The 14,684-nt window shown below is 40.6% G+C and overlaps 1 protein-coding gene across 8 annotated transcripts in view; it reads right to left on the reverse strand.

The window, feature by feature from the left end:
- Nucleotides 1-7,562: 7,562 nt before the first annotated feature.
- Nucleotides 7,563-14,684, reverse strand: part of LOC109906541 (nuclear factor 1 B-type) — an 84,698-nt gene continuing 77,576 nt past the window's right edge. For all 8 annotated transcript variants that reach the window (XM_031792111.1, XM_031792113.1, XM_031792114.1 and 5 more), the window contains one exon: nucleotides 7,563-13,570. In XM_031792111.1, coding sequence (XP_031647971.1) covers nucleotides 13,435-13,570 — 136 coding nt within the window. In that variant the 3' untranslated portion in view covers nucleotides 7,563-13,434. The remainder of the gene's footprint in view (nucleotides 13,571-14,684) is intronic.

Consider the following 14,684-nt stretch of genomic DNA (forward strand, 5'->3'; position numbering starts at 1 on the left):
TACTGTGCAGCCATCTTCATCGACCTGGCCAATGCTTTCGACTCGGTCAATCACCGTATTCTTATCGGCAGACTCAACAGCTTTGGTTTCTCAAATGACTGCCTCGCCTGGCTCACCAACTACTTATCAGGCAGAGTTCAGTGTGTCAAATCGGAGGGCTTGTTGTCCGGACCTCTGGCAGTCTCTATGGGGGTACCACAGGGTTAAATTCTCAGGCCGACTCTTTTCTCTGTATATTTCAACGATGTCGCTCTTGCTGCAGGTGATTCCCTGACCCACCTCTATGCAGACGACACCATTCTGTATCTGGCCCTTCTTTGGACACTGTGTTAACAAACCTCCAAACGAGCTTCAATGCCATACAACACTCCTTCCGTGGCCTCCAACTGCTCCTAAACGCTAGCAAAACTAAATGCATGCTTTTGAACCGTTCGCTGCCCGCGCCCGAATATGTGAACAACTACAAATACCTAGGTGTCTGGCTGGACTGTAAACTCTCCTTCCAGACTCATATTAAACATCTCCAATCCAAAATAACATCTCAAATCGGCTTCTTATTTCGCAACAAAGCCTTTACCGCCAAACATACCCTCGTAAAACTGACTATCCTACCGATCCTCGACTTCGACGATGTAATTTACAAAATAGCCTCCAACACTCTACTCAGCAAACTGGATGCAGACTATCACAGTGCCATCCGTTTTGTCACCAAAACCCCATCTACCATCCACCACTGCCTCCTGTACGCTCTAGTCAGCTGGCCCTCGCTACATACTTGTCGCCAGGTCATCTATAAATCTATGCTAGGTAAAGCTCCGCCTTATCTCAGCTCACTGGTCATCCCCAAAGCCAACACTTCCTTTGACCGCCTTTCCTTCCAGTTCCCTGCTGCCAATGACTGGAACGAATTGCAAAAATTGCTGAAGCTGGAGACTTATATTTCCCTCACTAACTTTAAACATCAGATATCTGAGCAGCTAACTGATCGCTGCAGCTGTACACACTCCTTGTTGTCCCCAGTCCACCTGGCTGTGCTGCTGCTCCAGTTTCAACTGTTCTGCCTGCGGCTATGGAACCCTGACCTGTTCACTGTGCTTTATTATTTGACCATGCTGGTATATTATTTGACCATGCTGGTCATTTATGGACATTTGAACATCTTGGCCATGTTCTGTTATAATCTTCACCCGGCACAGCCAGAAGAGGACTGGCACCCCTCATAGCCTGGTTCCTCTCTAGGTTTCTTTCTAGGTTTTGGCCTTTCTTGGGAGTCTTTCCTAGCCACCGTGCTTCTACACCTGCATTGCTTGCTGTTTGGGGTTTTAGGCTGGGTTTCTGTACAGCACTTTGAGATATCAGCTGATGTAAGAAGGGCTATATAAATTCATTTGATTTGATTTATATAGCCCGTCTGTAAATAGCCCATCCAATCTACCTACCTCATCCCCATATTGTTTTTATTTACTTTTCTGCTCTTTTGCACACCAGTATTTCTACTTGCACATCATCATCTGCACATCTATCACTCCAGTGTTAATTTGCTAAATTGTAATTACCTCGCTCCTATGGCCTATTTATTGCCTTACCTCCTCACGCCATTTGCCCACACTGTATATAGACTTTCTATTGTGTTATTGACTGTACGCTTGTTTATTCCATGTGTAACTCTGTTATTGTTTGTGTGGCACTGCTTTGCTTTATCTTGGCCAGGGCGCAGTTGTAAATGAGAACTTGTTCTCAACTTGCCTACCTGGTTAAATAAAGGTGAAATAAATCAAATATCTGCCAGCCATATTTGTGCCCCAGAATAATACAAACAAGTTTGGTTTTCCTTTTCTCCTCCTGCAGCCTACACCTGCATCCAATTTGACTGGACATGAGTAGAGAGGGAGAGGGAAGGAGTCTTGGTTAACATATTTAATCCCAATGTAATTTAGGAGGGTGAAAGCTGCATGTCAGCAGTAACAAAAGAGGGTTTTGTGGTCGCTTGAAAGGTTTTCATGACAGCTGGGTTACAGTTACTCTTTTTTTTTGGTTATCATCTGACAAGCCGTGCTGATGAGGTGGACAGACGGCACATAGCTGGAATAGTTCCTCCTCTGAAGATGATTGTTCGATAACATACAAAAATGCTATAGTTTTTCACCCAAACACATTCAACTACTGTATTATAATATATTACATGTTTGACTCCACTCACTATAACATTTTAGTTTTCACCTGCCCCAGTTATAGCAAAATACACTGTACATAGCTTACAGTAACAGGACAAGGGGTAAGTCGAAGTGAAGCTTGTCATTTGTGTTCCGACTGTGTTCCCTGCATCTCCTCTCATATTTCAACGAAACGGTCCCCACCGCAGCCAAGGAATGCATCTCATGCCATAAATCTGGGCCTTGATAGGAACTTGGCTGCCCGACAGCAGTGCAGCGCAGCTATGTGATGTACACTGTATGGTAAAAATGTTTTGAGGTGAACATTACCACCGTGAAGGAGGATGTAATGTACAGGGGTATAAGGACAAGGTCTCCTACAAAGAAGGAAATGGCAGAACAACGAAAACCAACCTGTCTCACCTCCTGGGGATCCTGCTGTTGACATTCCTTCACTAGCAAATCACTATGATCGAATGAAGAATAGGCCTACATGTCTCTACTGTGGTCGGACTTTGTCATTTGGCACATGCTGTACAGCTATGCTCCGATCCCATTATAGCAGACAGGCAGTATCTTCTGTCGTCTCCTGAGTTAAAGCGCCCCCTGTTGTCTGAATGCACGATGGTGTGACAGTTTGAGAGAGACCGTGTGTTTGTGTGGTGTTGGGCACGGTTCTTCAGAGAGGAGGGAGTTAATGAAAAAGCCAGCCGGTACTCTGTGCCAGGTTTGTTTGTCATATCTCTCTTGTCTGTGCCTTATGCAAATAGGCAGGGGGCTGCGCAAGAGGATCCATGGGAAACTGGTGGAGCTAATCCACCACGTTGAAGAGTCTAGGAGAGGAGGACTTTTCAATACAACCCCCCCCCCCCCCCCATTTAACCCCCTCCTAACACACACAAAAACACGCACAACCGAACACCTGTTTCTATTCCACACCTCAATATGTGTGTAAATCCTAAATCCCACGGTCTGAAGAACATCCAAACCTATATGTCCCACACTAATTGGCCTCAGTGTGTTGATTGTGGATGTCATACCACAAGGAAAAACATTTGATTAGGAAAAGGAAGACAATTTGTATGGGAATTGTCAGTGTTTTTTTCTTCAAATAATTAAGCTATGATTGTTTTTATTGATATAAAAAAATACTTACAGTGCCTAGTTAATTAACTATACACACCCCTCGCTCCGTCTATACATTTTGCTGCTGTAAAATGTTAGCTATATTATTTGTTTCCTACAGATCTACACAACCCCTCAACATTTTCATAGTAAATACAATTATTAAGCATTTTCCAAATGAATAAGAAGATGTAAAAAACAAGATGTCTTGATTGTGTTTGTCTTCACACCCCAGAGTTAATACTTGGTGAGAGCACCTTTGGCAGCCATTACAGCTGTGAATACTTTTTAATAAGATTCTACCTACATTTTATAACTTAGGGAAGCATATACAGTGGGGCAAAAAAATGATTTAGTCAGCCACCAATTGTGCAAGTTCTCCCACTTAAAAAGATGAGAGGCCTGTCATTTTTATCATAGGACACTTCAACTATGACAGACAAAATGAGAAAAAAGGATTATTAATGAATTTATTTGCAAATGATGGTGGAAAATAAGCATTTGGTCACCTACAAACAAGCAAGATTTCTGGCTCTCACAGACCTGTAACTTCTTCTTTAAGAGGCTCCTCTGTCCTCCACTCGTTACCTGTATTAATGGCACCTGTTTGAACTTGTTATCAGTATAAAAGACACCTGTCCACAACCTCAAACAGTCACACTCCAAACTCCACTATGGCCAAGACCAAAGAGCTGTCAAAGGACACCAGAAACAAAATTGTAGACCTGCACCAGGCTGGGAAGACTGAATCTGCAATAGGTAAGCAGCTTGGTTTGAAGAAATCAACTGTGGGAGCAATTATTAGGAAATGGAAGACATACAAGACCACTGATAATCTCCCTCGATCTGGGGCTCCACGCGAGATCTCACCCCGTGGGGTCAAAATTATCACAAGAATGGTGAGCAAAAATCCCAGAACCACACAGGGGGACCTAGTGAATGACCTGCAGAGAGCTGGGACCAAAGTAACAAAGCCTACCATCAGTAACACATTACGCCGCCAGGGACTCAAATCCTGCAGTGCCAGACGTGTCCTCCAGCTTAAGCCAGTACATGTCCAGGCCCGTCTGAAGGTTGCTAGAGAGCATTTGGATGATCCAGAAGAAGATTGGGAGAATGTCATATGGTCAGATGAAACCAAAATATAACTTTTTGGTAAAAACTCAACTCGTCGTGTTTGGAGGACAAAGAATGCTGAGTTGCATCCAAAGAACACCATACCTACTGTGAAGCATGGGGGTGGAAACATCATGCTTTAGGGCTGTTTTTCTGCAAAGGGACCAGGACGACTAATCCGTGTAAAGGAAAGAATGAATGAGGCCATGTATCGTGAGATTTTGAGTGAAAACCTCCTTACATCAGCAAGGGCATTGAAGATGAAACGTGGCTGGGTCTTTCAGCATGACAATGATCCCAAACACACCGCCTGGGCAACGAAGGAGTGGCTTCGTAAGAAGCATTTCAAGGTCCTGGAGTGGCCTAGCCAGTCTCCAGATCTCAACCCCATAGAACATCTTTGGAGGGAGTTGAAAGTCTGTGTTGCCCAGCAACAGCCCCAAAACATCACTGCTCTAGAGGAGATCTGCATGGAGGAATGGGCCAAAATACCAGAAACAGTGTGTGAAAACCTTGTGAAGACTTACAGAAAGCGTTTGACCTCTGTCATTGCCAACAAAGGGGATATAACAAAGTATTGAGATAAACCTTTGTTATTGACCAAATACTTATTTTCCACCATAATTTGCAAATAAATTCATAAAAAATCCTACAATGTGATTTTCTGGATGTTTTTTCTCATTTTGTCTGTCATAGTTGAAGTGTACATATGATGAAAATTGTGGCTTCCTTTCCACTGGCTTCCTTCTTTTCACTTTGTCACACAGGCCAGTAATGTGGAGTGAATGCAATGTTGTTGATCCTCTGTATTTTCAAGTATTGTGGTGGCAGCAGCATGTTATGGGTATGCTTGTCAACAGAAGGGACTGGGTGTTTGTCAGGATCAAAATAAATATAAAAGGAGAAAAGAAAAGGAAAACCTGCCGTGGTCTTCTGAAAACCTATCCATTGGAAAACGTTGAGGTGTTCCTGAATGGTCCAGTCTTAGTCCTGACTTGAAAATCAGAGACAAGGTTTGAATATTGCTGTCCATCAATGATTCCTAAACGGATTTACTGAGCTTGAGCAATTTTGTCAAAAGCAATGGACATATGTTCCCCTAAGAGTTGTGCAAGTTTGGTAGAATCTTATTCAAAATTATTCACAGTTGTAATGAAAAAAAATACATATTTGAGGTTGTGTAGATCAGTAGAAACAGTGTGTACACTTTCACTATCAACTGTACCTTTCTGTTTAGATATTTAGGCAGAATAATCTCCTGATGTGTAGCGTCTCATTTTCAAGATGATCATGATAAAAGTATGAACTTTCAAAATGAACTTTAAACATATTATTTGACATTTCTCTGTTTGACTGCACCCAGGGTTTAGTTCCTGTAGGTACTCACATGTTTGTGTTAGAGAACTGGTTGTTCCTGTCTTGCTGAAGTAACTCCGTCCTCCCCTCCTTCCCTCTCTCTCTCTCTTTACACTGCAGTAGTTTACTGAGAGCGCTCAGGGAAGAGCTTCATGTTTCACGAGCCTCCACAAAAGGTCCACCCCGGAAGAAAAAAGGCCAAAAACAAAGGCAATCATGAAATCCCCTTTACTTGAGGCCCGAGAAACCTAATAAGAGCGAATCGCCATCTATTTAGTTTCTTCAAATCACTGACAGCAGGCTTTGATAAAAAAAGAATGGAAAATATGTACGATACTAGAACCGCCAAAACCCTACAGACTGTAGCTCCTCTATTGAAGCCAGATGTTGACTTTAACTGGCCAATTTTGATAAATGGCATAATGATTACTATTATACATCGGGGTAATTTTCTATCAGTCCGGCACATTGTTGTTCTTCTTTTATAGACCAAATGAACTCAGCTCGGTGCTCAAGGCCAGGTGCTAGTTTCACCTTGATCAGAACCACGGCATGTGTGTCTCCACAGCGTCCTGTCCTAGAGCAAATGCGGCGGCAGCCATTTTTGTTTTTGCAGTGGCTTATCTTGTGGGCACAGCGATGGGGGTTTTGATGGCAGATGATATTGTAGAGCATAGCAATGGGGTTTCGGTTGGCTTTAATAGGAGTATTTGCCTGCTTTGTGCCTTATGCAATGTCCAGAATCCCATTAGGTCTGTGTGAAGGGCTTAGGAGTTCAATGTTTCATAGTCATGACCAGTGTTGGGGGTAATGCGTTACAGTAAATATATTACTTTTTGCTGTAACAAATATAACAGAGGACTGTTTCAGTTTGAGTAATAATATGACAGTTACTGATCAAATGTAGGTCGTACTGTAGTTACTTTGTTACTTTTGTTATCATTCCCTTCCTATTACAGTTATTGATCCAAATACATATTTGTGATGATTATTATTCCCTGTTGGTGCAATATTTAAAATCCCCCCGCCCCAGATTCTAATTGTTTTCGTCTTAAGTCTGACGTCCTCTCGCCAAGGGAGATGAAAAATTGTGTCTGAAACGTTTTCTCCGCCTGGAGGTACTCCCATTACTTTGATTGGTTAAGAAAGACAAATTGAATATAACTGTTAAACGTCTACTGTGCCCAGGTGAGAAACACCTCTCCACTGCTAGAAACACAACTTCCAATCTCTTGAAGCACCTGCAAAAGTAACACGCCAAGACAAAACTCGTAGCGATAGATAGACTCTTGATCACTGCTGCTGAAGATAACTGTAGGCCTACCTCATCCAAACAACCAGAAGTAACAAGTAATATTACTTTTTTTGAGTAACGACTGTCATAGTGTCATAGTGACCCACATGGGGAAATACATCCCTAGCTCCTCTGTCTGCAGTGAGCTCCCAACTCAACATATATCAGAATATTCCAAGTTAAAAGGCCCATGTGTAGACACCCACAAAGAAACCAATTAGCTTGAAATATAACCACACAACTTCTCCATACCAATCTTCCCCCTTTCCTTGCTCTCAATCGGTAAAATAAAAATGCCTGCAACCCTTTTGAATGCAGTGATGAAGTCAGTTGATGCTCTAGGCATGTTATCTCGTTCATTGTGATTGATGTCTCAACCACAGAACAGTTCATACATTTTGAGTTTTGTCATTTAGCCAAGTGAGTGTCTCCAATAGATGACTTAAAACAAAGTAACTATTCCAAAATAAAAAGTCCTGAGATGTTTAACTGACACAGAGAAGACATAATACAACAGACATTTTTGTAGCATAGCTCATTTTATTGTTTAAACAGTTTTGCATAGGAAATATATCCACGTCCAGTAATTGACTGCAGTAAAAACAGCTGCTAGCAGTATAGGCTGGATATTACAGTAACAATCACAAAAAATGTTGAGCCTTATTTACATTGATTTTAATCTTGTGGCAATTTTAGCCCCTGCACCAAATGTAACCATCTCAAAGGCATTGCCTACTGCTTTAATGTTCTAAAATCAATTTTAAAAAAGAAGGGATATCAAGGCCTTCGCTATACAGTTCACAACGGATACCTGTGGTTCCTAAACTGTAAAATAACAAGATATAAACAAAAAGATTTCAAAAGTTCTCTAAAACATACATTCAATACATACATAGACCTTTTGCACACACCTGCAGTGTTACTACAATTCACTACTGGAGACTGTTACATTATTTTGTTGGTGTTGTTGTTGTTGTTGTTGTGTTTTTTAATTCTCCTTGAAGTGATTCGCCATCGTAATAATGTGTGCGCAGAGGGAGTAAAAGTGCCACAAGACCCATAAGAAGTCAACCCTGCGGAGAAGTTTGCAAGCATTCGTTTCTAAATGACATTAGTTTACATAATGTAGCAATTGACAATCCAAATAAATACACTGTCCAAATGACATGTACACATAGTTTTCCCCCCTCAAAGAGCAAGCATGAGACGTGTGCACCCAGTTGACCAAGACCTTCAAATGAATGAAGCACAAAAAAAAACGCTCTTGTGAAGCCACATCTCAAACTAAAACAACAAAAGATTTGGGAGAACACGCCAAGGCACCCCAAACATACCGCTTCATTTTAAGTTGTTGAACTTTTTCAGATTTCAGATTTATTAACAATGGACACTCCACTGACACGGTGAGCTTGAACAGGCACTGAATTAATAATATATTTTGTTTGGTGATTAATAATACATAAAATGCTGGTTTTTATGTTTCCTGCTTACAACAACAACCTGATGTTAATAATCAATACATGGAACACGTCTATTGCTTGCGTAAAAACACACCTCCTGAAAGCGTTTTCGGCCATCCATCTGTCCTCTTAGACCCTAGAGCACTAAACATTCAGTAACTAGAACTACACAGATATTGCATGATTGCCACTGGTCCTCCTTGCATAAGGTACTAACTGAACGGTTGACCATGGATAGCTTTCAACAATCATAACTGAATATTACTCATCTCTACCAAGCCTTTCCTATCTGTAGGCCTACATGTCATTCTGTGAAAATGGTTTCACCTGTGTACATACTGTCCAGAGATGATCAAATTAAAGTAGCCCTTTGAAAATAAATATTACCTTAAAAAATGTGTGCAACAAAAAAAACTGTCAATACCTGTGCATCTATGAAAGATATACCATGAGTGAAACACTGATATAAAAGGTCTGGAGAATCTAAGGGCAATTTCTATACGAGTACTTGAAGGGCTTGAATCAAATGTAGGTTAAATTATGGAAAGTGCAAAAATGTGTGATGCCTGGGGGCCACAAAGGACTTACATCACCCAATCCTCACAGCGGAATTACTTGCTTGATGTTCCATACACATGCCTGTTCCAAAACCCTAATAGACATATCAAAACATTGTCAAATGCTAGCGCCAAACTTCTCACGGATTGTTGCATCATCCTGTAATTACGATTTTTCTGAGCGAAACGCTATACGGCACATTTCTAAAGGAGGACTTACGTACGATTGACACAACACACTTTAGCACAGTAGAACAACCTATGATGTCACTTAAGACGTTACCCTGGTATTCACTGGTGGTAGGCTCAAATCAGGTGACTTTATTGTAAAGTGACATGAATAGATATCCCCTACCGTTAAACATAGAACGCCAATCAAACCTCTATTTCTCTCGCTCTCTGACATGGATTCAAAACCTCATAATCACATCACACTCTGTACTATGGCCACACTAACAAAAACAAGAATTTAAAATATTACTGAAATGTTTCCAAAATGGAAAGTTTATAAGCACTAAAACACAATTTAAAAAAAACATATATATTTTTTTACATTTTAGGGTTCTGTATAGGATACTTCCCCTAAATACAGGAATATGGAAAATTGATAAAATACTTTTATTTTCGATTATTTGGGGAAAGCTGGAGAGTTGTAACTCAAGTCCTGCCTCCGCAACCAATTTATTGTTTTTTATTTTTTTCATAAAATGGAATTGACTCATATTCCCCAAGATGTTTGAAAACATTTACAAACAAGGGCGTCAAAGAAAAAATCTTGAAAAAGACTACAGTGTACAAACTCCTGCCTATAAGGCAGGCTTCTCAATAGAAATACCCTCATCTTCGCTCGTTGTGTAGTTTCACCCTCTCTATCCCTCATACATTCTCTCTTACAAGCACACACACACACACACACACATACTCACACATTCTCAAAACACACATTACCCACAAACGGACCCCAAAGGACTACTGCTATCGACGCCACCACAGTATTCACCTTTATATACACACAGTCTTCTACCCAAATTTTCAACACCGCATCTGACACGTTTCTATCACACTTGACTCAGGGAAAATGTCCTTCAGTGGGGTCTCCAGAGGCTGCAAAGCACTTACGTTTTCACTCAAAAAAAAGGCAGAACAGTGCACATAGAACGGGGGGTGGCTTTTGTTTTTGTCATGTTTTTTTTCTTTCTTCACAAAATCAGAATAAGTGTCTTGGGTGAAGGAGGAGAGAATAAGCTTGACTTGAGTTTAATACGTTTTATATACTTTCTGGCAGGTAACAAAACAGGTAACAAAACATCAATGTGGAAAGTGTCTATTTGAGTTCTAAAAGTAGTTTATCATAATACAAAGTGGGAGAGTAATCATTGGAATTCTTAATGCCCCATAATGCCTGAGATTTTGATTTTGTTTCTTATATGTACCACTTTTTATCTTTTATTATTATTTATTATATTATTTATTATGAACGAGTTATATATTTGACACAACACACTTGGGGAAGACGATTAACCAATGCCTATGTGCTTATGCAAGGGCTCCATTTTTGTTCTTCTTCTTCTGGCCCTACAAGAGTACAAGGAAAATAGTAGATATCCTTCCTCTGTAGTCCATAGCTTATTACATGATAAAATACAAGGCTCCCTATAGCGATAAAATAACTCCCCCCAAATGGGTAGAGTTATCCCTGGGATTTATACAGATCTAGTGCATAAATTTGATTTCTTCCAAATACTTCCTGTATTCTGATTTGACCGGTCTCACAAGCGTTTGTCGGTTTGTTGATTGTAGCACATGTGTAACAGGTAACTTTATATATAGTTTAAGGCATCTACTTGGGAATTGCACACAGCGACTGATAGAATGGCACAGATGATTGTTAAGGGTTAATGCTAATATAGCTTCCTGCGTACAAGCGCTATGAGCAAAGTGTTGGCTTTTCACAAGTACGCGGTATGATTTCAGCTTGAAATTGCGGGCCTGATTAAGGTTCATGTGAATATTATGATTTTTTTTTTTGTTAAATGATTGTCACACTCAAGTCAAGCCGTCTCTCCTGTGAGAACGAGCTTAGTCAATCTCACATGCTAGCACCCCAGATGGGAAGTTGAAAGAAAAAGAGTACATTTTGTCACAGTAGACAGATCAGTGACTTTGCAGCCATATGAGACCAATGGGTGCATTCTTTACAGACAAACTGTAAGGTTCGAAAAAATACCCCCTCCCTCCCCCACCAAGAATTCAAAACACACTGAAACATGTCTCTCCATCTCTCAGTACACTAACAAAGACCTTGTCATACACTGCATCGAAAGCAGTCCCCACTTTGGTCAATTAAAAAAGGAAAACAACAACAACAACAACAACAATATCAACAAAATAGATGCATTACAATAGTCTCCAAACTAGCCTCTAATAGTTGACGTATCTATAAGCACTACCTACATAGGCAAAAGTTGGTATTGCATAATTTTCATACATCTGAATTCCTCCCTCCCCGATAGTAACTGGAAGATGAAAAACAAAAAAACGAAATGACAAAAACAATAACAAAAATTAAAGGTTATTAAAAAACCACCGAAAATACTGAAAAATAATGATGGTTGATTATAAACTTTAAAACGGCGACGATACACAGCCTTGATATGCAACGTAACTGTGAGATAAAGTAGTAAATGAAAAAGTTACAAATCAACAATGTCACAATTGTCATTCAGAGTACAAAACAATTATCTTATCATAAAAATGTTAATTTCTTTTCTATAATGGTAATAAATGCAGCAATAAAACAAGTGTAGTGATGTCTCTATGTTCAAAAGGCAAGGCACGTAATGTGGACTAGTATGTCATCGTGCAAATTAAGAGTATTGGAGAGATTTGTCATAGAAATATATCTGGACTTGGAGAGAGGCCAAGGCAATAGACCTGCCGTGCACAATTCTAGATTTCAGGGACTGACACCACTGTATCTGGGATGTGAGTGTTCAAGAAGCAAAATGTGCAACCCTCTGCAACCTTGAAGGTTCAGGGTTGCACAAAAGTGTAGATTTTTTTGTGACACATTTTTATGAATGACTTTAACAGCCTGCATTCTTCTTCTTTTTTTCCCTCGTCAAGTCATATTATAAACACAAGCTTCATAAGCCGATGGCCAAATGCATATGTTCTTGATTTCAGATGCCATTTTATACACTACGTGTGTTTCAATAAAAAAACGATTTTTAAATGTCTTTTTTTTTCTCTCACAATAAATAAAAAGCTCCCCATGAGACTGAGTAGGGCTTAATAGAAGTGCTGTCTTGTTCATATTCAGTTCTGCACAGGTAGCTTTAATGCGCACCTTCAAACACATTACTGCATTTCAGGCTTAGTATTCTTTACTTTCCATATTTAGATACACAGAAATGCGACTGAAATCAAATCAAATGTTTGTTTTTTTAAACCTTTTTTACGTTTATGTATTTAAAACAACAACGTTTCATATTTACCCTCCCTTTCTTTTAGAGTCTTAGGGCTGACAGACATAGCTTCCCTTCAAAAATTCAATTGCACTTGCCTCTTTCGAGATTTTTAGATCATTTTTTGTCTTTTTTTTTTTTAAATCCTTTTCTAAAGGAGATACGAATTCTTTAAAAAACGGGTCAAATCTCTAACCTAAAAATATAGTGTCTTTCTCTTCTTTTTTACCATAGTAAGAGTTCACAACTCTAAGGAGTATAACTAACTTTTAAGTGGATAGCAGTACAGAATCAACAGGATAACGAGTTTCAGACAAAATCAAAATTGTATCACAGTAAATTGAAATCAAAGAAGAAGAAAAAACACTGAATTCACAATTTGTTCCTATGGTTACGTAGTCAATAGTTTGACATGGGAGCCTCTTCTGCAGAAGGGGTAAAGGTCAGAGTTGAATAACTTACAGTCGGGTAATCTACTACCAGCCAGCCTTTGTGTGTTTCAGATCACTTCCCCTGTTTGTAAACCAAGGTTAAAAACTCCCAACAATAGAATGAAGAAGAAGACCACCACCGTCAGACTAAGAGTTGTCATGCTAAATATTAAGGCATCTAAATGTTTTTGTACAGAATACGTCACAGCATTTTGAATGGAAAGGCTCTTCTCACACAATGACTAACTGGCATGGCATAGGGTTAAGCTAGAGCGGACCGGATCAGATTCGCTCCAAACCAACTCTTCTTGGCCAATGTCCCGATGGGGGGAGGGGTTTGGGGAGGAAAGGGTGGAGGGCAGGGGGGGGGGGGGGGGGGGGGACAAAGGACAAACGCAATTGTTTTAAGTGCTGCTTGCTGATTATTTCCCCCGTTGCCGACACTTCTCTCCCCCCCCCCACCCCCGACGGGTCTTCAGTTCTCTGCCTCTGTGTGGAGGAGGGGAGGCTCACCAATGATGTTTATGCTGTAGTTCTGGTGGACATTTGTTGGCAGAATCGGAGTCCCGTTCGTGACTTGGAATGGAACTAAGCTCGCCCAGGTACCAGGACTGTGGAAACACAACAGAGAGAGAAGGAGAGAACAGAAGAGGGTTTTGAGTCGCCTGCATTGAGCATCGGAAGCTTTTGAAAGCATGAGTAGAGATAAGACAACAGCACCAATCAGATGCTCTACACACACAATGATGAAGTGCTCTGCAGCAAGTCATTACATTTGCTGCATACTGTAACACATCACTATTAAATGAACCGTTACACTTTAGAGGGATAGTCAGCTGAGGGGGGGGGGGGACAAAAGGGTTTATTCATAGTGTTAAAAACCATATTCAACTACACAATTATTTTGTTAGGCAGAACACAATTCTGAGTAATTGGCATAATGTGCTGTTAACATACGTCATTATTATGTACCGCCAATCACATTTCTACGAATCAGATTCTATGGCAATGTTTAATGAATATCCCCTTAAACTATTTCAACAAAATGTTCATGCAGACCATTTGACAACGGCATGTCCCAAGTCCACTATAGACTCATCCCTCTCACCCAATCACTTCCCACCGGGCACAGACATCGATTCAACGTCGATTCCACGTTGGTTCAAAGTAATTCCCTTGAAATGATGTGGAAATGACGTTGATTCAACCAGTGTGTGCCCAGTGCGTTTGCTTTACCCAGGAGGAATGATGTAAAGGCCTTATGTCTAGTCTAATCAGTCTATGGTTCGAGGGGGACACAGTCAGACAAAGCGCTTCCGGTGTTTTCCACCGATTCCTCTGAGAAGGATGTCAAGCGAGGATCACACCTAATTCCATATCAACAGACCCTCTCCATGTTGATCAATGGTGCTACGGAAGGGGGGGTTGGGGTCTTTACAAACCCGCCCAATCCCTATTCAACGCACACTAATGCAACACAACACAGCGATTGTTCGCAGGAGGCGCAAACTGAAAACGCTGTCTGCCTGCGAAACAAACAGTGTGTTGTTCTCAAGGGGCTCAATGATACGTACATGTTGAATAATTAATCAATTACCCCACCGCCCACTACATCTGCAATACCTGTCTTGCACAATTGCTACATTATAGGCCAACACTATATACAGAGCCTAGTACACAGACACTAGACAGGAGGAGGATATAGCGTTTTTGGGGTGCAAAGAA

The sequence above is a fragment of the Oncorhynchus kisutch genome, linkage group LG16 (genome assembly GCF_002021735.2).
Source record: "Oncorhynchus kisutch isolate 150728-3 linkage group LG16, Okis_V2, whole genome shotgun sequence".
Classification (NCBI taxonomy): Eukaryota; Metazoa; Chordata; class Actinopteri; order Salmoniformes; family Salmonidae; genus Oncorhynchus; species Oncorhynchus kisutch.